The sequence below is a fragment of the Piliocolobus tephrosceles genome, chromosome 5 (genome assembly GCF_002776525.5).
Source record: "Piliocolobus tephrosceles isolate RC106 chromosome 5, ASM277652v3, whole genome shotgun sequence".
NCBI lineage: Eukaryota > Metazoa > Chordata > Mammalia > Primates > Cercopithecidae > Piliocolobus > Piliocolobus tephrosceles.
This window is the reverse complement of record NC_045438.1, coordinates 135,153,387-135,178,254: the sequence shown is the minus strand read 5'-3', so window position 1 is coordinate 135,178,254 and position 24,868 is coordinate 135,153,387. Positions and strand designations below refer to the sequence as shown.

The 24,868-nt window shown below is 54.0% G+C and overlaps 1 protein-coding gene across 1 annotated transcript in view; it reads left to right on the top strand.

The window, feature by feature from the left end:
* Nucleotides 1-956: 956 nt before the first annotated feature.
* Nucleotides 957-24,868, top strand: part of ITPR3 (inositol 1,4,5-trisphosphate receptor type 3) — a 77,693-nt gene continuing 53,781 nt past the window's right edge. Inside the window, exons 1-3 of the mRNA XM_031935659.1 lie at nucleotides 957-1,117; nucleotides 1,303-2,405; nucleotides 21,177-21,247. Coding sequence (XP_031791519.1) covers nucleotides 2,317-2,405; nucleotides 21,177-21,247 — 160 coding nt within the window. The 5' untranslated portion in view covers nucleotides 957-1,117; nucleotides 1,303-2,316. The remainder of the gene's footprint in view (nucleotides 1,118-1,302; nucleotides 2,406-21,176; nucleotides 21,248-24,868) is intronic.

The window sequence follows — 24,868 nt, the reverse complement described above, 5'->3', positions numbered from 1 at the left end:
GTGGCTCAGTTGGTGTGGGGTAATAGGAGAATACCCGGCTAAAAATCAGAGGCTTTGGCCGGGCGCGGTGGCTCAAGCCTGTAATCCCAGCACTTTGGGAGGCCGAGACGGGCGGATCACGAGGTCAGGAGATCGAGACCATCCTGGCTAACACGGTGAAACCCCGTCTCTACTAAAAAATACAAAAAACTAGCCAGGCGAGGTGGCGGGCGCCTGTAGTCCCAGCTACTCGGGAGGCTGAGGCAGGAGAATGGCATAAACCCGGGAGGCGGAGCTTGCAGTGAGCTGAGATCCGGCCACTGCACTCCAGCCTGGGCGACAGAGCGAGACTCCGTCTCAAAAAAAAAAAAAAAAAAAAAAATCAGAGGCTTGGTTGGCTTCTGCCTCCAGTTGCCAGGAATCTGCTGTGTGCCCTTGATGGGTGGTGTTCCTTCTCTGGGCTTTGGCCATCTCTTTTTGGCACAGTGGACTGGATGAGGTTTTTCAAACTGCAGTTTGCAACCCATTTGGGACATTAAAAAAAAAAACCAATTCAGTGCGTAACAATCAGCATTAAAGCAACAACAAGAACACAACTGAAATAGAATAGAAAATATCAGCATGCATCAAAGGTCATAAGAGTAAGTATTGTTTGGTGAACTATTGTTTTGCTTATTTATAGATGAAGGTGTGGACTGGTCTGCTGTAAAACTTGTTACCGTTTGCCCTGGTGAAAAAACAAAACAAAACTGTAAAACACGGTACTTAGCGATCTTGAAGGTGTCTTTCCCTCCCACATCGTTCCTGGGGCCTTCGTAAAACAAACAAACAAACAAAACAAAACAACAACAACAACAAACCACTGCCTGGGGCTCTTCTCCTCGCAGGGTCAGCAGCTGTCTCTTTGCTTTTAGCTGTCTCCACCCCTCCCTTAGCCTCTCTTCTTCCTGCTTCAGTCACGGAGTCCCCTCCTCCTTTTATCACAGGGACAAACGCCCCCCACAACTCAGGAAGTGGGGGTGGAAGGTCCGAAGGGAGCTAAAGTGATCAAATGGCGGTGGCAATGGGCACCCTATCTTAGGCGTTCAAATAAAGGACTAGGAAGCAAACACCCAAGCACCGGGGAACAGAACAGAAAGTAAGCGAGCCAGGGACGCGAATTTGAGGGCAGGACTTCGGGAGTCAGAGCCTGGCGGCGCCGCCGCAGCGGATCAATCCAAGGGGGCCGGCACCCAGACTTGGCATCGTTAGCCTTTGGGTGTGCTATCAACTAGCGAAGGTAATTTTCATCTCTGCTTTTTTTTTTTTTTTTTTTTTTGAAAGGAAAGACGGAAGGAGCCAAGAGAGTTTTGGAGCCAACTCCTGGAGAGGGAGCGGCTGAACTGATTCGGAAGTTGGATCTGTGTACACAGGAATGCGGAGAGAAAAAAAACAAAACCCACCCCATTGCTTCATTTCCCCTCCAAGTCTGAGCACTTTCTATTGTGCAATGAAAAGACTTTACACGTTGAGAAAAATTAATCCTGAATTTGCTCTGCAAAGGGATGAGCGCGCCTCTGGGCGCTAGCCTGCTCTCAGCTGGGCGCGGAGACCGCGCGGTGGCCGCAGGGTGGCCGCGGCCAGGGCGCTCCAGGGCGCGTCCTCCGCGAGCGGCTCGGGGGTGGCGCCCGCCGCAGAGAGCTGGACTCCCCCTTCCGCGGGCGCCTGCACTGGCTCTTAGCCAGCCGCGGGCCCGGGTGCAGATAGTCCGGGAACCCCGAGGGCGGAGAACTCCCCACTATGCCTGGGCCTCAAAGGGATGGCAGTTCCGCGAGCCCCCTAGACTCGGGGGCTCCCCGTTTCCGTGCAGGACGCCTTTGGGGATCAGGAGGGCTGGCGGCGCATTCGGCGTCCGGGAGGCCGGGCCCAGGACGCGCGAGGAGCGCGAGGCGCCGGGAGGCGGGCGGGTGCACATGGGTGCCGGCGGGCGGGCGGGCTGCCGGGCGGCGGGCGGGGGGGCTGCCGGGGTGTGGCCTCCCCGCCTCCCGGGCGGGATTTGCATGTGTGTGGTGGCCCCAGACTTCCTGCTCCTTCTACGCTGCAGGTACGCGCTGGCCGGGCGGGGCGGGCGGGCGGCGGGCGCGCCAAGACGCGGGCACCTCCTCACCCGGATCCCGGGCCCCGCCGCGCAGCCTCCTGGCTCCCGTGGCCGCCAGCCCGCCCCGGCCGCACCGAGCGTCGGGCTCCGAGGTGGGGGCGCGCCCCTCGCCGCCCCCCGGACGCCTCAGTTCTCCGCACTGAGCTTGGCCACGCGCCCCTAGGCGCCCCTCACACTCCGGGCCCCGGAGGGCCGCAGCCATGAGTGAAATGTCCAGCTTTCTTCACATCGGGGACATAGTCTCCCTGTACGCCGAGGGCTCCGTCAATGGCTTCATCAGCACTTTGGGGTGAGTGAGCCGAGCTCCAGAGGGGCGCGGGCAAAGAGGGGGCACCGTGGGCCCTGGTGCCAGCTGCATGCGTCCAGCCGCCAGCGCCCCCTGACAGAGGGCCTGGACGTCCCCCTAGTCTCAAGGAGCGGGGAACAGCTCGCCTCCTTCTTTTAGAGAAAGGAAGTGAAGTGTTTGCTCAGGTAGGACTCGGGCGCCCTACTCGAGTTGGCAGGAGACGTCCCCCTCGGCGCAGCCTCTACCCTCCCGGTGCACTCCTTTGGAGGGGGCGGAGGGGCCGAGGCTTCCTTTGCAGGTGGTCGCGGGGGCGGGCAGGTGGGTGGCTGGAGGCTGAGTTGGGGAAGGGCAGCCAACCCGGGACGTGCCCGGCTCTGAGGGTAGGGCGGAGCTGTGGGGGGCGGGCAGGCTCAGCTTGGAGCCCGTAATCCTCTATTACCGATCCCGTGGTGCGTTTGAGGGGTCGCACCTTCTCACAGCTCTCTCCCTGTTCTTCCCAGCTTCAGTAGGAGTGTCTTCTCAGCCCTCCCCTTCCAGGCTCCAAGGTCCTGGCCAGCTGCCCCTTCTCCCCGCCTCTCCCATTCAATTTCCTGCGCGGGTCATCTGGCGCCCTTGGGTCCTTGGTTCTAGCTTCTCTCCAGCACTTCACAAACATTAATTAATTCTGGCCGCCACCTCCCAGGGTCTGGGCTGGATGAACAGGGAATCAATTCATGTCCCTGGAGAGAGCCAGGCCTGTAGCAGGGATAGGGCAGCAGAGAAATTAGGTAGAGAGGAAGGGTTTATCTTCAGAGGAGCAGCTGGGTGATTGGCGGGATGGGAGCCTACCCTGGTTTCTTCAGCCAGGCCCCAGGGCAGGGTCTGCTACCTTTGTCCTGTTTTCAGTCTGGGGGCCTGGGTTCAATTGTATCATCCTCCCAACCACACATGGCTGTCCTCTAGGGTACACCCACCCTCCTCTGCTGACCCACTCAGTGGGACCAGCCAGCCGTGTGGTGCCTTCTCTCTGGTGGCCTTGGAGGACAACCTGGCACCCTCAGCTCAGGACTGACGCTGAACAGGGCCCGGCTCACCCCAAGCCTGGGAGGTGAGGGGTCACCAGTCTCTCCCAGGGTTGTTGGGAGTTTAGCTTTCATCTTGGTGTAAAGGGAATGGATTGTGGGATTGGAGGGCTGGCTCTGCCAGCAGGGAGTTCTCACCTGGGATTCTAGCGTGCCCTGGTTGCCTTCTCGCAGAACCATCCAGGTCCCTCCTGGTGCCCTCCCTTTCACATGGGAATCCCTGGCTGTTTGTCCCCACTTCCACTAGATCTGACTTCTTCCCAGCTCTCTAGAGGATGGGGGTGGAGCCACATCTGGGGGAGCATCTGTGCAGGCCTCCTCCAGAGAGCAGTGACTAGGGCTAGTGACGTCAGGGCTGCCCATAGTAGGTACAGAGTAAACACCTCTGATAAAGCTGAGAGAAGGAGGAGAGGGTGTGGGGGCTGAGAGGGACATAGGGAAATATCATGGAAGTCCCCTCTTGGTGTCTGAAGAGAACCAGGGACTTTTGGGAAACGACCACCTCTGTTGCTTAGTGCCTGGCTTGGGGCTAAACACGTGATGATTTTCAAGCGCCTGTGAGTTTTTTTTTTTTTTAGACAAGCTCTCACTTTGTCACCAGGCTAGAATGCAGTGATGCAATCTCGGCTTACTGCAACCTCGACCTCTGAGGTTCAAGCAATCCTCCTGCCTCAGCCCCCAAAACTAGCTGGAACTGTAGGCACATCACCACACCCGGCTAATTTTTGTATTTTTTTTGTAGAGACTGGGTTTCACCATGTTGCCCAGGCTGGTCTCCAACTCCGCAGCTCAAGCAATCCGCCCACTCCAGCCTTCCAAAGTGCTGGGATTATAGGCGTGAACCACCGTGCCCTGCCTAGCACCTGTGAGATTTAACAGAATCAGGGAAAACACCTTATTGCTGCTTCCCCTACCCTCATGCAGGCCTCACTCCCTCACAAAGGATTCCCTCTGTTACCTCCATAACTTCCTCCCACCTTGGCCCTTCCCGCCCCAGGAACTGCTTCTTCCAGTCTACCTTGATCCTGGGACAGATCCTGGTGACCTCTAGAAAGCCCTTCTACGCCAGGGTGCCCTCCCCCTGCAAACACCTCCAACATCTCCTGATGTTCCACCAGTGGGCGTCCACCCTCCTAGCATGACTTTCTAGCATCGGCCTGTGCAGGTCTGCATCATACTTTCCTGGGGCTTTTTCTTTTTTTTTTTTTTGAGACGGAGTCTCGCTTTGTCGCCCAGGCTGGAGTGCAGTGGCCGGATCTCAGCTCACTGCAAGCTCCGCCTCCTGGGTTCACGCCATTCTCCTGCCTCAGCCTCCCGAGTAGCTGGGACTACAGGCGCCCGCTAACACGCCCGGCTAATTTTTTGTATTTTAGTAGAGACGGGGTTTCACCGTGTTAGCCAGGATGGTCTCGATCTCCTGACCTTGTGATCCGCCCGTCTCGGCCTCCCAAAGTGCTGGGATTACAGGCTTGAGCCACCGCGCCCGGCCTCCTGGGGCTTTTTCACCTTCCCACACCTGGAACTCCAGGTGCACCGCACTGCAACCTGTCCCTTGCTCTCAGTCTCTTTACCTTTGCTCTTGGGTTGTTCCCGCCCTTCAGCAAGTCTCCACCTGGGTAAATCTGTCCCACCCTCTAAGGCTTAATGCAAAGTGGCCTCTTTTGAGAAATCCCGCTTCCCCTACCCCTAGGGCAGAATTAACCCTTTGTCCTTTATGCTTTTGAACTGCTTTGTCTGCTTTGTACAAACCACTCTCTGGTGTTCCTCACATTGGAGGCTTCCCTGTAGGCCCATCTAATGCTGGGCACCTTGCCAGGATTAACACCATTCATATATTTAGCAGGTCCACAGGCACTGTACTGGGTGCTGGGGACTTGGTAGTGATTAAGGGAGCTGTGCTTCCTGCTTCCTTGGAACTTAAGAGTCAAAGAAGGAATGATTTATAAGTGCTGTAAGTGATCAGTCCAGCAGCTTCAGCGTCACCAGGAAGCTTGTCAGAAATGCAGAATCTCAGACCCTGTGCCCAGTCCTACTGAATGAGAATCTGCATTGTATTAAGATCCCCGGGGACTGGTGCATTAAAGTGTGAGGGGTGTTGCTCTAAGTGATTTTCTCTCTGCCTCATCCACATCAGAATCCTTCTGCCTCCTTTCTTAACTCTGGTCCCCTCTGCTTTTCCCGAGGCCGTTGGTGCCCATGTCTGTGAACCCGTAGGCTGATTTGACTGAATTCCGGGGCTAACCCAGTGCCCAGTGTGTAGGCCTCAGGAGGTACCCAGTAAGGGCTGGATAAAAATGAATGTGTTGAAGGCAGGGGTGGCCTTGGTGGGCAGATGGGCCAGGTCACCTGGGAGATGGGAAGGGGGCATTGGTTAGGGAGGGAGGCAGAGACAATCTTCAGATTCTGGCCAGAGTTCTTCAGTGCAAAGTGGAGGAGGCCAATTAGAGCCTCCTGGCGAATAAGAGGTCCTGGTGAAGATTGTACATTAACTCCGGGTGAGAAGGACGGGAGAGGTCTGGGGAGTGGATCCAGGAGCAGTTGAGACTGCCGGCCGGCAAGGGAAAGCAGGCCCATGCCTGTTTTTGGCAGGAGAGCGAGGCCAATGCCACTGCTTTATCCTTCACCACAGGTGGGAGCATCAGAGGCCAGGGCTGGAGTAGCTGATCAGGGCCAACAAAAAGTGGAGGATTTAATATGGCCTTAGGCCAGTGGCTAGGGAGAACTCGCCTTGGGTGCACAGGGTGAACCAGTCAGGATCTCAAGTCATCTCTTGAAGACTTCTTTTTTTTTTTTTTTTTGAGACAGAGTTTCGCTGTTGTCCAGGCTGGAGTGCAATGGGGCAATCTTGGTTCTCCACAACCTCCGCCTCCTGAGTTCAAGCGATTCTCCTGCCTCAGCCTCCCGAGTAGCGGGGAGTACATGCATGTGCCACAACGCCCGGCTCATTTTGTATTTTTAGTAGAGACGGGGTTTCTCCATGTGGGTCAGGCTGGTCTCAAACTCCTGACCTCAGGTGATCCGCCCGCCTCGGCCTCCTAAAGTGTTGGGATTACAGGCGTGAGCCACTGTGCCTGGCGAAGATCTCTTTTGAGTACCTGGAGAGGTGGCCCCAGACCCACAGACAGTAAACTGGGGGAGTGCAGGTGAGCTGAGTCTTGGAGCTAAGCTTTCAACATTTGTCAGAGTGCCTCTGCCCACCCATGGCTCAGCCTTGGAGCCTCATTTGGAGCTCTCAGGGCCTCTGGACTGGATCACCCAGGGCTGGGTAATCATAGTGAGTAGAGGACGCTGCCTCTTACCCATGGGGTTCCCTGTCTACCTGCCAGCCTGACCTACTTCCCTGGAGGTCAGGACCCAAAAAATATGGGAGTAAATATAGAGGAAGCTCCAGGTCTCCAGGCTCAGGATCCCTAGGTCAGAAACCTCAGAGGCCTAGCTCTCAGGAAGGGTGTCTGTCTCATGTTCCGTCACCAACTTTTTGGGTGGTTTCCGTTTTGTTTTGTTTGAGATAGGGTCTTTGTCACCCAGGCTGGAATGCAGTAGTGCTATCTGGGCTCACTGCAGCCTTAACCTCCTAGGCTCAAACAATCCTTCCACCTCAGCCGCCCAAGTAGCTGGGACTACAGGCATGTGCTACCACATCTGGCTAGTTCTTGTATTTTCTGTAGAGACAAGGTCTCCCTCTGCTGCCCAAGCTAATCTCAAACTTCTGGGCTCAAGTGATCCTCTCTCCTCGGCCTCCCAAAGTGCTGGGATTACAGTCGTGAGCCACTGTGCCTGGCCGTTGCTGGGTGTTTTGAACAAGGCCCTGCCTTCTCAGAGTGAGTTTCTGTCAGCCTGCATTATCCTCTAAGGGGCTTTGGGTGTAGCTGAGAATCGCCTGGGGATTTAAAAAAAAGCAATTTCAGCTCCGAGTCCCATGCCAGAACAATTGAATCACCATCTCTAGGGCTGGGGTCTGGGTGCTGGAGTTTTAAAAAGTTCTCCACGTGGTTTTAATAAGTACCTAGGGCCTGGATCCCTGATCTGGGGGCCCTCCCAGGCTGACAGGCTGTGAGGAAGCCTGCCTGCTAGGTCTACCTGCCCCTCAGCCCAGGAGGCCCATCTCTTTGCCCTCATCAGACTTCATAATGTCATTCAACAAACATTTATTAAGCATCTACCATGTGCTAGGCAAGGCACTGTTTTAGGCACTGGAGAATCAGTGGTAATCAAGGCACAGGTCCAGCTTATTCCATTCTGTGCAGTGGGGCCCTTTGAGCCTTAAGTCTCGGAGACACATGTAATTCCAGGAGTGGGGGACTGCCCTTCCCTTGCTGACAGCATTCTCTGGGTGGATTTCAGACCTGCCTTAGCTTTTTTTTTTTTTTTTTTTTTGGAGAGAGTTTTACTCTTGTTGTCCAGGCTAGAGTGCAATGGCACAATCTCAGCTTACCACAACCTCCTCCTCCCGGGTTCAAGTGATTCTCCCGCCTCAGCCTCCTGAGTAGCTGGGATTACAGGCATGCACCACCACATCCGGCTAATTTTTTTGTATTTTTAGTAGAGACGGGGTTTCTCCATGTTGGTCAAGCTGGTCTTGAACTCCTGACCTCAGGTGATCCGCCTGCCTTGGCCTCCCAAAGTGCTGAGATTACAGGCATGAGCCACCGCACCCAGCTTGGCTTTCATTTAGTTGTGATTTCACTGGAATGAGATGTTAAACTTCTGTTCTGTACCCCAAGGCAGAGTCTTGGTCTTAGCCTAATCCATGCAACTCAGTTTTTGAAAATATATATATTTTTCAGATTAAAAAAATATATACATTCCTTGGAGAAAATGTGAAAAACTCAAAAAAATGATCTGTCATACCACTATGGCTTACATGAACATTCTCTGTGACCTTCTAGCCTTTTATATTCATAAATGAACATTTACAAACAGTATCAAACTGCACGTATGGCTTTGTACCCCGTCCTTTTTTGCATATATGTAGAGTGAGCTGTATTTTCCCATGCCAACACACCATTGTTACGGCTGCACAGCCATGGTATGCTGTACCTTAATTTATTTAAGCAACTCTAGTATTCAGCATTCAGGCTGTTCATAAATTTTTGCTGTTGAGAACAATTTGCCCTGAACATCCTAGTGCACACATGCGTGAACACTTGTCTAGTTATAGTTATCCTCTCAGGTAATACGTTTCCAGAAATGGAGATCAAAGCCAAGGTACACCTTTAACTCTTACGCTCCCTAACTTTTTGTGTTTCTGTGGTGGTGGAGGGGTATGTGAACAGAACTCGGTGCCACAGAGGGTCAGACTCTATTCATGTCATGTATGAGTGTTGCACTAGCATGTGGGGAGTAAGACCAGCCTCTGCCCTTAAGATTAGGTGTCAGACACTTCCCAGGCAGTGCGAGGATGTGATGGAGAAGGGATGAAGTGCAGAGGGGATGGCGCAGGGTTGGCTTAGCCTAGCACCAGTGCCACACGTCCACCTTGGGACTCCAGGTCCTCAGGCTGCATCCAGCTCCTTGGCCTGAATCCTGCCGGCCTGAAAGAATCCTGCTGGAGCCACTTGCTCTCACGTTGCCCTGCCCTACATTCCTGACCCCACATCCCCTCCCTAGCTTGGCCCATTGGGGCGGTGGCTTGGGTTGGGGGTGGGGACACATGCTGAGTTTTAGGTGGGGCCACACCAGCTTTCTGCTTTCAGCTTGTGGGGAGGTTTCTGGGTTTGGATGACCTCTGCACACATGCCTGGGTCCCTGCATGTCCACCCCCAGCCCTGCTCTCTAGACTTCACCCCATGTAGGGCTGGGGCACCCCTCTCCAGGAGTGAGGACTGCGTGAGTGGAGGGGAGGAAACCTGGGGTTGGGAAAGGAGGAAAGCAGAACCCAGATCTCTACTAAGTTCATCACAGGCCTCTGAATGTGAGCTCTGAGCCCCTTGGGTATGTCAGGCTGGACATGCGAAAGGTGCCAGCGGCACACAGCATTTGTACCTGCAGTCAAAATTCCCTGCAGTCAGGACCCCTGGCTTAGAGAGCTTGGAGTCACGCGGCAGGGGACTGAGGAGAGAAGGTTACAGGGCCTTTCAGGCTAGGGACTGTGAGAAAAATCGTGGGTGCAGAAATAAGGCTGGGCGTTCACAACACAGTGAGTCCAAGGTGTGGGCTGGGGATGGAACTGGGTGGAGCCATGTTACAGAGGCATCTCCACTTGGGGAGGCAGTCAGGAGAAACTCACTGCAGAGGCTTCAGTGAGAAAGTAAAATGATTAGAGTGGTATGTTTTTTTGGCCAGCAGGTGGGCAGAGCCAGAAGGGGTTGTGAACACAAATCTCAGCCCAGGAGCAGCTGCAGGTGCTTGAGGCAGACACCTGTGCATATTTGGTTAACAAATTGCTCTTCCCGTCACTCAGCCAGCCAGCCATTAGCCCTTCCTGCACAGTGCAGGAGAGCCCTCTTCTCCAGCATGAGTCTAGAAATAGATGATGGCGGTGATATAGGTAATGGGAGGGAGAATTAAGTCTGTGTCTCAAAGATGATGATGATGATGATGATGATGGCAGTGGGTAGACTTTACAGGTCACTTACTTATGGTGGCTCTGGCCTTTACGTATGCTCTCACAGCCTGAGGCATAAATATAATTCAGGAAAAGTAGCGAGAACCATTTAGAACACTAATTTGCTTACCACCTAGACTTAGTCATTGTTTACAGTGGTCACATTTGATACATGTATTTTTTGCTGAAGGATTTTGTGATAAATTACATACATTGCATCTTTTTCACCTCTAAATATTTTATTATACATTCCTATGTAACTACAGTGCTGTGATCACACGAATTAATAGTTTCCTAATAGCATTCAGGACCCAATCCATAGTCAGATGTGCCCATTGTCCTCAGTGGTATGATCAGAGTTCACTGTAACCTTGAACTCCTGAGCTCAAGCTCAAGCTGAGACCACAGGCACGCTCCACCATGCCCAGCTAATTCTTGTATGTTTAGTAGAGACGGAGTTTCACCATGTTGGCCAGGATGGTCTTGATTTCTTGACCTCGTGTTCCGCCTGCCTCGGCCTCCCAAAGAGCTGGGATTACAGGCATGGGATTTCACTGCACCCAGCCTACGGTCCTGATTTAAAGAAACCAATGGTCAGGCCCGGCGTGGTGGCTCATGCCTGTAATCCCAAAAATTAGCTGGGTGTGGTGGCTGGCACTGGTAATCCCAGCTACTCTGGAGGCTGAGGCAGGAGAATCACTAGAACCCAGAAGGCAGAAGCTGCAGTGAGCCGAGATCGCACCACTGTACTCCAGCCTGGCAACAGAGCGAGACTCCATCTAAAAAAAAAAAAAAAAAAACCACGGAGATCCTGTCAAGGTCCTCGTGTTACATTTTCTTATGCCTCTTCAGTTTCCTTTAATCTAAAACAGCGCCCTGCCCCTATCTCCTTTTCCACTATGAACACCAATTTTCTGGCAAGGCGGGGTTGTGGTGTAGGCTGCTTCACTTTCTGGATTGATTTGTCAGAGCTGCCTTTGTTGCTTTGTGTCCCAGAGAGCTCTGCAGAGGTTTGGAGGCAGGGCGAGCTGGCCTGAAGGTCTGCCCTGCTGAGGGTCCTACAGCCTCAGTCACTCTGTCAAGTGAGAAAGACTGAGAATCCAGTTCTGGGTTATGGACAGTGGGAGACAAGCCTGGGGTTGGCAGGCCAAATATATGAGGCAAGGGCTGGCTGGCGGCCCATGGTTGCACCTTTTCTCCCTCTCTTCCCAGCTTTCCCTTTGGTCTCCTGATCCCTGTCTGTCTTCTCCTTGGCCTTACTGATATGTCCTCCCATGCACCCAGCACCGCTGTAGAGACCCCAGGACTTGTCAGAGAGCCTGCCTGACCCTGACAGCCAGAAACCCAGGCCTGTGGCAGAGGCAGGCTGGGACACTGGCCTCAACCTTCATTTCTACTGGGCCAAATTTAGTTGTTCTTGCTATCTCCATTCTTCCTGGAGAGACTATTGGGGTTCTCTGTGTGTGTGGCGTATTGTCCTTTCTAGACTTTAAGCTTTCTGAAGGCTTTAGCTGTACTTGTTTCTAAATTCCATATATTCCATATACTGCCTGGCCCCTTGGTTGGCACAGGGTAGATTCTTGGTAAAGATATGTAGAGGCAAAGGAAATGGTTGCTTTTGCAGGGATGCAGGAGTTAATTTCTTTTCTCTGATGAGCCAGGAACCCCAACCAGTGAATCTGGGTTCCTCTCTTAACATTCTGCCTAGTAGGCGTGACTTTGGCTATCTGGAGAAAGGGCTTCCCCAGGCTTTCCACCCACCACCAGCCCATCCCGGTGTTCTGACAGTGCCTGCTGTTGGAGTGGCCTCCTTGGGGCTGGCCTGCATCTGTGGAGTGGTGGCCAGTTGTAGAGTCCAGCCCTATGGGGCTTAGCTGGTGTTTTCCCCGTGTGTGTGGAGACAAGAGACTGTAATAAATAAAGGAACAAGGCCGGGCGCGGTGGCTCAAGCCTGTAATCCCAGCACTTTGGGAGGCCGAGACGGGCGGATCACAAGGTGAGGAGATCGAGACCATCCTACTCGGGAGGCTGAGGCGGGAGAATGGCATAAACCCGGGAGGCGGAGCTTGCAGTGAGCTGAGGGCCACTGCACTCCAGCCTGGGTGACAGAGTGAGACTCCGTCTCAAAAAAAAATAAAAATAAAATAAAGGAACAAGACAAAGAGATAAAGAGAAAACAGCTGGGCCGGGGGGACCACTACCATCAAGACGCGGAGACCAGTAGTGGCCCCGAATGACTGAGCTCGCTGATATTTATTGTATACAAGACAAGGGGGCAGGGTAAGGACGGTGAATCTTCTAAGTGATTGACAAGGTGAAGCAAGTCATGTGATTACAGGATAGGAGGCCCTTCCCTTTTAGGTAGCCGAAGCAGAGAGGGAAGGCAGCATACGTCAGCGTTTTCTTCTCTGCACTTATAAGAAAGATTAAAGACTTTAAGACTTTCACTATTTCTTCTGCTGCTATCTACTATGATCTTCAAAGAGGAACCAGGAGTACGGGAGGAGCATGAAAGTGGACAAGGAGTGTGACCACTGAAGCACAGCACCACAGGGAGGGGTTTAGGCCTCCGGATGACTGCGGGCAGGCCTGGATAATATCCAGCCTTCCACAGGAAGCTGGTGGAGCAGAGTGTTCCCTGACTCCTCCAAAGAAAGGAGACTCCCTTTCATGGTCTGCTAAGTAACGGGTATCTTCCCAGACACTGGCGTTAACCGCTTGACCAAGGAGCCCTCAAGCGGCCCTTACGCAGACATGACAGAAGGCTCACCTCTTGCCTTCTAGATCACTTCTCACAATGTCCCTTCAGCACCTGACCCTATACCCACTGGTTATTCCTAGGTTATGTTAGTAATGCAACAAAGAGTAATATTAAAAGCTAAAGATTAATAATGTTTATAATAATGATTGCTAATTGTCCATGATCATCTCTATATCTAATTTGTCTTATGACTATTCTTACTCTAACTCTTTTCCTTATTATACTGAAACAATTTGTGCCTTCAATTTCTTGCCTTGCACCGGGTAATCCTCCGCCCACAGCCAGTGTCTGGGGCTGGGAGCCAGAAGACCTGGGATCTGGAACTTGCTGTTCCTTAACTTGTGTGACCTGGGCTGATCAGTTTCTCCTCCATGCCCCAGGGACAGTTTTCTCATCCACAGCTGAATGGGGGAGGGGGGTTGTTCACGGTCCTGTGGGGATTTCCCCAGTCTATCATTCCCCCTCCCATGGTGCTCTGATGGTGGCCAAGCTGGTAGGTGCAGGTTTTGAGTCAGGCTCCTTGATAGTCACCTGCCCCACTTCTATCTAGCTCCCTTCCTCCTCCTTATCTAATCTTTCCAGACAGCACTGACCCGCCCTGCTGCCTTTCCCATGGCGTCCACCTGGATTTCAAAGTCCACGCTGGGTGGAATGGGGTAGAATGGGATGCAGCTGTGTTCCTCTCCTACCTCAGATCAAGGTCTTGGGGTGTAGACCCCGTGGGCATTTCAGGGACTATGCACTCCTCCAACCCTAGAGCAAGCTGTCAACCAGCTCCTCTCCAGAGGGCCCAGAACAGCCCTGCCTGCCCACAGGCCTCCAGCCAGGACCCTTTCCTTGTAGCCCCATCTTCTGGCTCCTTCTGCTGTTCAGACTGGTCTTGTGCCTCCCAGTGGATGGAAGGTGCACTGTAGGGACTGTCCTCTGGGCTCCTGAGCCTCTGCTGGGCTGGTCCTGAATGGAGGGGAGAAGGGGACACACAGGTGTAGACAGGGCTCCTGTCTTCCGCACTCAGCATGGTCGCAGGAGATCCCAGAGGGTGGGGACCACACCCAGCACATAGTAGGCTCATAGTGAGGTTTGCTGAGTAGATGGAGACCTGGGTTGTGTCTGTGCCATTCTCTGACCAGCTGTGTGGCTCAGGGGTTCCATCCACTCTGTGGGTCTCACACTGGACTGTGGTAAGAACGCCATGAGATACTGGATGTAAAAACGATTGATAAACTATAGAGTCGCGCGATAGAGGGGCAGTTTTTCTGTGATCTTGGCTGGGGTACCACCGGCCTCTAGATAAGGGGCGATGTCGGTGGTGGGCGTAGGTGGGCGTGGGCAGGGAACCACGCTGGAGCCTCAGCTTGGCCTTGAGATGGCAGGAGTGGGATGGAGTGTCACCCTAGTAGAGTCTGGACAGTGAGATCGGTGGGCTGGTAGAGGGTGGAAACAGGCCTTTTCCGGGGCCTGTGGGTGGAGGGACCTTGTGGGGAGGCGTTGGGGAGAGGGGTGAAGCCACGCGGCCACTTTCCCCTGTAGAGCGCGGGCTCTGGTTTCAGCGCCAGATGCGCACTCAGCAGGGCACCTGTGGTCCGGCTAGTTTGATAAACACAGGTGCCCGCCATAAGGAAGAGTCGGGGTGGGGCGCTAAGGCCAGCGACGTCGGTGCCAGCAGGTGGGGAGGGGTCCCCCGGGGCCGCCCTCCGCGGGCAGACGAGCCGGGGAGAGCAGGAAAGCGCGGGCGCAACTGCATATCACCTGCCCCGCCCCCGGGCGCGTCTGGCGGAGGCGCGGGGTCCTGGCAGCGGCCCACAGTCGGAGGCAGGCCGGGGCGAGGCCGCGCTGGCCCTCCCTTGGCAGCTGCGGCGCGTCGGGGGAGACGGCTGCACGTGGGGCGGCGAGTTTCGCTTCGCCGCGGGGGCGGGGGCGGGGCCGGGGCCGGGGCCGGACGCCGGGAGCTCGCGGGCCGGGCCAGGCTGGGGGAGGGGCCAGAGAGCCGGGGGGCGGGGAGGGCGCGTGGCGGGGCCAGGGCGGCCAGACCGAAGCTCTCACGAGCCGCGCGGACCCAGAACCGCCCCCACCACGCAGCGATGGAGAGGTCTTGGCCTCGCCAGGTGAAGCTCCCTCTCCATCCAAACTTACCTAACTTGTGTCGCGGCCCTCGGGCCTCCCTCTGGCCCCAGGTCTCCCGACAGCTCATCTGATAAGCGCTTTCTTGCTTTTCTGTTAATGACTTCACTCGACGCTCCCTCCCGTCCCCTCCCGCCCCCCTCTCGCCGGAGATCACTTTCATGGGATCCCTCAGGCCTAATGAGTATGCACAGAGACACGGGTGAGGGGCGCTTGGGGGCACGGTGGGACCCTGCAAACATCTGCCCAGGGACAGCTTCTTTATTTACACACACCAGGTGGGGGCTGCGCTAAACACTAGCTGGAGAATAAAACAAGGAAGGCAAGGTGACAAGGTGGCACCCCTTGGAGGTTCTTGGGGGACACAGAAAGGAGCCTAGCATTCCCAGATGATGCCTGTTTTGCTGGTCCTGGTGGACCCAGGAGAAAATGCCCAAGGTCCCATCTCCTGCTTCCCAATTCCTCACTCCTGACCGACCCGCCCTGCTTTCCGTAGCCCTGCCCAGGGCTTGCTTCTCTGCTCCAGTCCCTTCCACAGACAATTCTCGTCTGCTCAGCTGCACATCTGGGATGTTTTCCTTCCCAACCTTGTTTGAATTCCCCTCCGGAGTCCGTGCTCCCCTCCTGACCGGTCCCTCCCTTCTCTAAGTGGCTTTTGTTTGCACTCCTTGCTTTGTGGACTGCCGGGCCCTGGGATGGGGAGGGGCTGAGTTGGAGAAGCGGGGCTTCAGAAGCTATGTCTCAGAAGCTGTGCCAGCGTAGGCTCGGACAGATGGACATCTACCTAATAACCAGGTGGGCTTAGGGGTGAGGAAAAACACTTTGGCCCCCAAATTTGCGTGTCTTTCCTGCATGTGTGACCCAGACAAGGAGTTCCCAGGAGAGGCGTGGAGGGGTCAGGGATGAGGATGGGTTTTCTTCCTCAGACAGGGACCCTCTGAGGAGGGGGACTCTGCGGCCTCTTCCTCTTCCCCCCTCTACAAGGCCCTGTGTGCTGGTCAAGATGGAGGCAGTGGGGACTGCCGCCAGCCTCTCTTCAGCCGCACAACTTCGATGCTGCCCTGTGGCTCCATCACCCTTGGTCAATGCTTTCTTCCTCTCACCATCAAAATTCATCCATCCTGTGTCCCCTCCCTTCAGGGCTTTGCTAAGAGACAACCAGCAAATCTGATTCACTAATATCGCACAGGAAATTCTATGAATTATTCAAGGCTTTGACCAGCTCGTGCTTCTCCGACACCTTCTCTGATTGGCGAAGCGGTGACTTCTCCCTTCCCTGAATTCGGACAAAACCCACGGCTGATACCACCAGTCGGCTCTAATACATATTCTTTTTATTATTTATCTTCTGAGTATGTGATTTGTCTTCCCGATGAGATTTTAAACTCCCTGAGGCAGGGACCTTGTCTTTTGCTTCTTGTGTACTTTACTGCACAGCTCATAAAATGAATTAATTAACTCGGTATGCATTTTGTGTGTGCCCTTTCTGCACCAGGCAGTGGTCTGGGTGCTGAGGATATAGCAGGGAGCAAAACAGACATGTCTGTGCCCTCACAGAACTTACATTCCATGGGGTCAGGGTAAGGGATAGTAAACAAAATAAGTAAACTAGCTAGCCATCCAGGTGGTGATAAAGGCTGTGGATAACAATTACATAGGGAGGGCCATACCGAGTGTGGCAGGAAGCAGTTGGCAATTTTTAATAAAAATGGGAGCGAGAGTCTCCATGGGAACAGGCTTGTTTGAACCTAGATCTGAAGGAGGTGAGGATCCTGGAGGTAGAGTGTTCTGGGCAGAGGAAAAAGCCAGTGCCCAGTCCCCTCAGGGCTTTGAGGAGCCTGGAGGGGGCTCCAGGGCTGGAGCAGAGGGGTGAGGGGAAGGGGGATGGGGAGGAGATGCAATCAGAGAGGTTAAGGGGTGAACCATGTGGGTCTTTCAGGCCATGTAAGTTCTTTGGTTTTATTCTGAGATGGGTGGTTCTGGAGTGTTCTGAGTGGAGTGCTGGCCTGATTTGACTTACCTTTTAAAGGGATCCCCTGGCTGGGGGCAGTGGCTCATGCCTGAAATCCCAGCACTTTGGGAGGCCAATGCAGGCGGATCACCTGAGGTCAGGATTTTGAGACCAGCCTGGCCAAGATGGCGAAACCCCGTCTCTATGAAAAAAAAAAAAAAAAAAATTGCTGGGCATGGTGGCAGGCGCCTGTAATCCCAGCTACTTGGGAAGCTGAGGCAGGAGAACTGCTTGAACCTTGGAGGCGGAGGTTGCAGTGAGCCAAGATCACACCACTGCACTCCAGCCTGGGTGACAGAGTAAGACTCCATCTCAAAAAAATAAAAAATTAAAGAGATCCCCCCCCTGCTTCTGTGTGGGAAATACGCTAAAGGGAGTGAAGGGGGAACCCAGGAGACCAATGAGGAGGTAGTTACTGAAATACAGGTGAGAGCTGGTGGGAGCCTGGATAATATGGTGGTGAAAGTGACAAGAAGAGGTCCAATTCTGTACCTGATTGTGTATTTTGAAGATGCAGCCCACAGGATTTCCTGACAGGTTAGGTGTGAGGTGTGAGTGGAAGGGAGGAGCCAAGGAAAGGTCCAAGGTTTTTGGACCAAGCAGCTGGAAGGATGGAGTTGCCATCAACTGAGATGGGGAGGACCTCTGGAGGAGCATGTTCCATTGGGAGGCCAGGAGCTCAGCTTGCATAGGCTGCGTTTGCGATGCCTGTGGACATCCAAGTAGAGATGTCGACTAGGCAGTTAGATCTCCGAGGCTGGAGTTCGTGGGAGGTGATTGCGGGAGTTCTCAGTGAATGTATTGGAGGTGCTTTTAAGTTCATGAGTGTGGTCAAGATGCCCAACGATGCGAGTGCAGATGGAGAAGGGAAGAGGGCCAGGGACTAAGCAGGTGCTGGAGGCGGGGAGAGGAAAGGAGACAGACTCTCGGGATACCACCTGGATGTCCTCCAGTTCAATTCAGTTCTGACACTATCTACCTGGAGTCAGTGTCAGATTCCACAGGTGGAAAGCTCCGTCCCCCAAGACTAACGTCATCTCAGGCACCAGTCGCAAGTCTGGGCCTCTGGTGCTTCTGACCAAACAGCCGTAAATCAGGGGTTCCCACAACCTCCTCTTTATGTTTAATAATTTGCTAGAATGGCTCACAGAACTCAGAAAGACAACCAGATGGAAGAGATTAATATGGAGCAGGAGATACAGAGCTTCCAGGCTCTCTCCAGGGGTGACCCCCTCCCAGTACCCCCATGTGTTCACCAGCTCAGCTCTCTGAACCTGGTTTTTTGTTTGTTTTAACGGAGTTTTGTTCTGTTGCCCGGGCTGGAGTGCAGTGGCTCGATCTCAGCTCACTGCAACCTCTGCCTCCCGGGTTCAAGCAATTCTCCTGCATCAGCCTCCTGAGTAGCTGGGGTTAGAGGCGTGTGCCACTACACCCAGCTAATTTTTTTTTTTTTTTAGATGGAGTTTTGCTCTGTTGCCCAGGCTGGAGTGCAGTGGCTTGATCTCGGCTCACTGCAACCTCTGCCTCCTGGGTTCAAGTGATTCTCTTGCCTCAGCCTCCCGAGTAGCTGGGGTTACAGGCGTGCACCACCACACCCAGCTAATTTTTATTTATTCGTTTATTTATTTTTAGTAGAGACGGGGTTTCACCATGTTGGCCAGGTTGGTCTCGAACTCCTGACCGCAGGTGACTAACCTGCCTTGGCCTCCCAAAGTGCTAGGATTACAGGTGTGAGCCACTGGTGCCTGGTCCCTTTTGGGTTTTTACAGAGGCTGCCTTACATAGGCATGTTTTTTGTTTTGTACTGTTTTGCTTTGTTTTTGTTGAGACGGAGTCTTGCTTTTTCGCCCAGGCTGAAGTGCAAGCGTGTTTTTGGGTCACTGCAACCTCTGCCTCCCGGGTTCAAGTGAGTCTCCTGCCTCAGCCTCCTGTGTAGCTGGGATTACAGGCACGCGCCACCATGCCCAGCTAATTTTTGTATTTTTAGTAGAGATGGGGTTTCACCATGTTGGTCAGGTTGGTCTTGGACTCCTGACTTCATGATCCACCCGCCTCGGCCTCCCAAAGTGCTGGGATTACAGGCATGAGCCACTGCGCCCGGCCACATAGGCGTGATTGATTAAACCATTGGCCATTGGTGGTTAACCTAACCTTCAGCGGCTTTCTCCTTCCAGGGGGAGGTCGTGATGCGGGTGGGGCTGAAAATGGGAACCCTCAAATTACGTGGTTATTCCCCTGGCAGCCCCATCCTCAAGGGCTTTCCTAAAGTCACCTTATTAACATAAAACCAGGTGTGGTTGAAAGAGGCTTGAAATGAACAAAATTCATGCCATTTCATCTTTATTGCTTCCAATCTATTTCAGGAACTGGATACAAAAATCTCAACGTTGTAACTCTTCTTGCGCTTATCACTTGGGAAGTTACAAGGGCTTTAGGAGCTCTAGCCAGGAACTGGGATGAAGACCAAATATATATTTCTTATTATATCATAACACTTTGCATTGTGCGAGGTGTTAATCATTCCAAAGAAAACACGTAGGGGCTCCATTCTGAAGGAACTCACACGTAGACACAGCAAGTCAAGAAGTGGGGAGAGACTTCTTGGTGCCAGAACATGAAGGCGGGAGGCCCACAGGCACTGGCCAAGGAAGGCTTTGCAGAGTAGGAGAGCGGAGCTGAGGGTGGAAGGATGGAGTTTTGCTAGGCCTGTGGCTTCATGGGGCCAGGGTGCAATGAATATTAAGGCATTGCAGGCTGCCAGGACTGCCTCTGGAGAGATGAGAGCTCCGGGGACCTTGGGATCAACTGGAGGTTTAGTACAGTTGGGGCAAGGAAATAGTGAGGCCAGGTAGGGAGTAAGTAGAGGTCAGATCACAAAAGACCTTGTTAGGCTGGGCGTGGTGGCTCACACCTGTAATCCCAGCACTTGGGAGGCTGTGGCGGGTGGATCACGAGGTCAGGAGTTTGAGACCAGCCTGGCCAAGATGGTGAAACCCTGTCTCTACTAAAAATACAAAAATTAGCCAGGCGTGGTGCTGGGTGCTTGTAATCCAAGCTACTCATTAGACTGAGGCAGGAGAATCGCTTGAACCCAGAGGGTAGAGGTTGCAGTGAGCCGAGATCACGCCACCGCACTCCAGCCTGGTCGACTGAGACTGTGTCTCGAAAAAGAAAACAGAAAAGACCTTCTTAACCAACCCAGGGAGGGGAGGTACAGAAAGAGCATGGGCTTTGAAATCAGCTGTGTGAGTTTAGGCAAGTTATTTAATGTTCAGATTTGATTTTCTTCTCAGTAAAATGGCACTAAAAACAAGCCCCTTGCTGGGAAGTTGGTGAGAATTCAGAGGTAACAGGCAGGGGGGTGTTGAGACAGAGTTGGCCTTTGACGCGGTGGGTGAGCAGCATCACTTTATCTTAGAGGCTGGAGTGGCATTGACAAATTTGAAATGCAGGAAGGGTGGCTGGATGGGTAGATGGGTGGATGGGTGGATGGGTGGATGGATGGGTGCATGGGTGGGTGGATGAATAGATGGATGATGGGGGACTGGGTAGATGGACGGGTGGAGGCATGAGTGGATGGGTGGATAGATGAATGAGTAAATGAATGCCCTCAGGAAATGCGAGATTAACGCCAGCATGGCTATAAGAGGGAAATTGTCCTAGGGTGAACCAAAGGGGAGACTATGAAATGAGGCCTGACTGAGACTGGGAAGGCGTGAGACTCATCATCCTTCCTTGGAGACCTAAAGACTAATGCCGCTAGTTTGGTGTCTCCTATGCTTCTCTCATCTGTCTGTCTCTGGTCTCTCTCTAGCTTCTGTTTCTCATCCTTTTTATCTTTCTGACTCTCTTTGTCTCTCTCCCTTCCACTCCTCTATGCTTTTGTTTTTCTCCTCCTCTGCTGCCCCCTTCACCCACTGCCCGTTCCCATCAGGGCAGCAGTGTCTCAGGGCTGGGACAAGAGATACACTTGCAGCATGTGACAGTCCTGACTGGCGGCAGAGTACCCCCAGGACAGCTGCAGCTCCAGTCAGGGGGTTGGGGTGGGCTGGGTGTGCTTCTGTGTTCTTCCTGGGGTTCTCCCCACCCCCAAGAGACACCTTGCCTTTCAACAGTGATGCCAGGAAAGAATGACTTGATGGTGGGGAGCTTGTTAGAGATGGAGGAATTATCTTAGGGGCTCACTGGTGTCCGGCATGCCCTGCTGTAAGGGAGGGATGCTGTGGGAGATAGTTCTCTTCTTTCCTGCTGACCGAGCTGCCTTGTCCCCCAGGCTGGTGGATGACCGCTGTGTGGTGGAGCCTGCGGCCGGGGACCTGGACAACCCTCCTAAGAAGTTCCGAGGTAAGAGCTCCGCTTCCTCGGCCCCCGCCCCTCCCAGGCTGCAGGGTCCTGGACCTACAACTGAATTTATTCAACTGCGTTCAGCCCCAGCGGCTGGATTAGATGTGGTGCTGCCCTGCAGACCTCACTCTGCTGTCGGTGGAATCCCCCTTGGCTCGCACTGCTGCCATCTTGGCACAGACACGCCATTCCCTTCATTTTCCAGGGCCACACCCCACTTCTCAGGGCCACACCCACTTCTGGCCAGGGGCCCATTCTCCCCCCCACCAAAATCCCCACAGCTGCAGGGCTTTCTTTGTCTGTGTGACTGGGTGTTTCCTAAGGGAATGGGTGGAAAAGAGAATTGTCTTAGGCTTTAGGAGACCCTGCTGACAGGCCTTCCCTGTGCCTCAGTTCCTCACCTGCATGGTAAGAGATTTGGACCCCAGAACTCTTCTGACCCTGGCTGTGTCCTCAGCCCAGTCCTGTGTGTGAGTCCTGCCCTGTAGGAGGCTCTAATAACAAAGCCCCTCGGTGGGAATTTGGTGAGAATTCACCTTGGGCAAGTGACTTTGTTCGTGGGGCCTTGTCCTGTGTGGTCAGTGGGCTCCTCGGGCCACGCAGCAGGCTGAGGACCTTTGTGGGGATTAAACAATATCCTGGCTGTCATTATGCCGAGCCAGAGTGAGGTGCTATTGTTGTGCTTACCTGTGAGGGCTGAGACCGACCGACAGTCAGACAGACAGGTCCTGGGTGTGGTGGGCATGGTGGGAACAGGCAGCAACACGCTGGGCCTGCTGCCACCAAGTCTGCCCACGTGGCTGCTCCTCTGGGGAGAGCTTAGCTGGGATTGTCCTCGAGGGAGATGCTGGAGGGGGAGCGGGATTTAAGACAATCTGGCAGCATCCTAGGCTGGCTGGCTGCCGGGGGCCTTGCCTATCGCTTGGAACCTACAGAGGGGCCCCCCATCTGCAATTCTGTTCCTGCTTCCATCACAGGGCTCCGAATGGGGGCTTTTGGCTGGTGGACGAGCCTCACCAGCATAAGGCCCCTTTGCCCTACGCCATTGGCCCCTGCTGCCTCTCCACCTCATCCTCTCCCCCTTGCCCCCTCCCACTCCCCTGCAACCACACCAGCCTCCCTGCCATTCCTCCTAGTCACCAGACACACTCCCGCCTCCACATCTTTGCTGTTCCCTCTGCTCTGAACATTCTTTCTCCAAATATCCACGCAGCCCAGATGCTCAGCGGCTTTAGGTCTCACGTCCTCAGCGAGGCCTTCCCTGACCATTCAATACAAAATCACACCACTGGCCCCACCTCCCTTCCCTGCTTTCTTTTTCTCTGTATCGTGAATCTGCCGTGTTCACTGTATTTTATTTATTTGTGTTTGCCATTTTTCTGCCCCACTAGAATGTCAGTTCCACCAGGGGAGGGATTTCTGTGTTCTTGTTGTTTGCTGTTTTACCTGCAGTGTCTGCCACATGGTGGGTCCCCGAGCACATTTAAGGAATCAATGCATGCATGGGGCCCCTCCCCAGTGTCCTCTTGCCCTGCCCCTCACTCAGGCCTGGCCGCTCCATGTCCTGTTGTTGTGACCCACCCAGAATTCCCCCAGTGGAGCCCAGGCTCTGTGGGTTTCATGTGCTCACCTGGAGGCACAGCTCTGACCTCTCCTGTCCCAGTTCCCTGAAGGACGGATGGGTAGAGACAGGAGGCCTGGGCCTCTTTGAGGCTGCAAATGGAGGGTGGATTGCAATCTGGTAGCAGGATTTAGTCTAGTTCTTGGAAGGAACTTAGTGATAGAGAGATAGAGAGAGAGAGAGGTGAGGGTCCCATGGGTGGGCTCTGCCAGGACCGGAAGGGGAAGGTTTGCATGTATGTGGAGGTGTGTGTGGGCAGCTGTGTGGTGTGACAGGCTGGTGACAGGGACGTGGGTGTGACCGAGGAAGACTTGCCCTAGGCTTCTAGTGGACAGAGTTTTGGGCCAATTTTTGACAACAACAAGGCCACTTAGCAGAACAAATGCTCCTTTGACTTCTTGCCCTCCTCCATCCTCATCACGCCTTCCCTCTCCCTCCTCCCCCAGGCCTCCATCTCTTCTCCATTTTCCCAAAGTCTGTGAGTGGGCTCCCTCCCCCCGCCATACCTGGGTGTGGTCCCATAGCCTCGCTGGGTCCATCCAGCAAAATGATGTGGAAGAGAAAAGTTCAGACGCCATCTCCTTCCCCCTCTTCTCTGCCCAAGCTCCTGGTTCCTTGGTGTCTTGGTGAGGTGGGTAGAGGCCCCTCTGGACTCCCTATGGCCCTGTTGGGACCTGAGTAGAGCTGACCTTCTGGGACAGAGCCAGGCCTCCGTACACCCTGTGGCTGGCAAGTACAAGTTGGGGCATTACAATGTGGGACGAGAGACACGGACTATAGCCTCTTCAGTTTTGACACTGGAGCCCAGAAAAGACAAAGATGGGGCTTGGCCTCAAGCCGGGAGTCCTGGCTTTCACTGTTTCCACTGGCCCTTGAGGGTGGGACCCACCCAGCAAGGGGGTGGGGTTATGGCAGGCGTTTTAGAAGTTGGCTGGTGGTCATCAGAAATGGCCTTGTCCTGAAGACTCCTAGAAGTTCTGCCCCCCAACATCTTGGGGTGAGCCTGGCCATTGCTGGGACTCCCAGCTCCCTGCCTGACTCCCTGCCAGCTCTCCTTTCACTTGCTGACCCTGGAGGCTGAGCTCGCAAAGCCCCCACCACTCCCACCTTGGGAAGGAACCCCTGCATGGCTCTTTGCTTGTGGCTTCAGCTCCAGCCGCCTTCGAAGACACCCTAAGCCCCAACATGTTCAGGGAATTACTTCCAGAGCTGACGAGGCCCTGGGAGGCCCAGGCTGCTGATGCCCTGGTATGTGTGGCACCCACACTAGGCCAGCCCTTGAACTCTGCCAGGCTGTAAGGTTTTGGGCTGTGGCTGCAGTGAGTCCCGAGCTGCTGACTGGGCTGAGCCTGGGGCACATTCCCTCTCCTAGCCCTTTTTCCTTCTCTTCCTCCTCCTGTTGGGGCAAGGGACTGGATAGCCCCTGTCTCCAAGTCTACCTCAGGGAAGCTCAGAACCTGCACCCCCAGCCCGAGTGCCCCCAAGACAAGTGTGTGGGAGCAGGTGTCAGGGAGGAGAGTGATGAGGTGCCCGCTCTCCATTTGCATGACTGGATGTCCCCTTCCTCAGCCTACGCCTCCTCTCTACCTGTCCATGCTACAAGCCCGGTTTATTGTTACTGTGATTGAGACATATTTCAAGTCTATACAATAGTAAAGAGAAAAATAGGGCCAGGTGCGGTGGCTCACGCTTGTAATCCCAGCACTTGGGAGGCCGAGGCAGGCTGGTCATGAGGTCCAAAGTTCGAGACCAGCCTGGCTAACATGGTGAAACCCTGTCTCTACTAAGAACACAAAAATTAGCCGGGCATGGTGGTACGTGCCTGTAAGCCCAGCAACTTGGTAAACTGAGGCAGGAGAATTGCTTGAACCTGAGAAGCAGATGTTGCAGTGAGCTGAGATCGCGCCACTGCACTCCAGCCTAGGTGACAGAGCAAGACTCTGTCTCAGGGAAAAAAAAAGAAAGAGAAAAATAACACACACCCCATGCACCCACTGCTG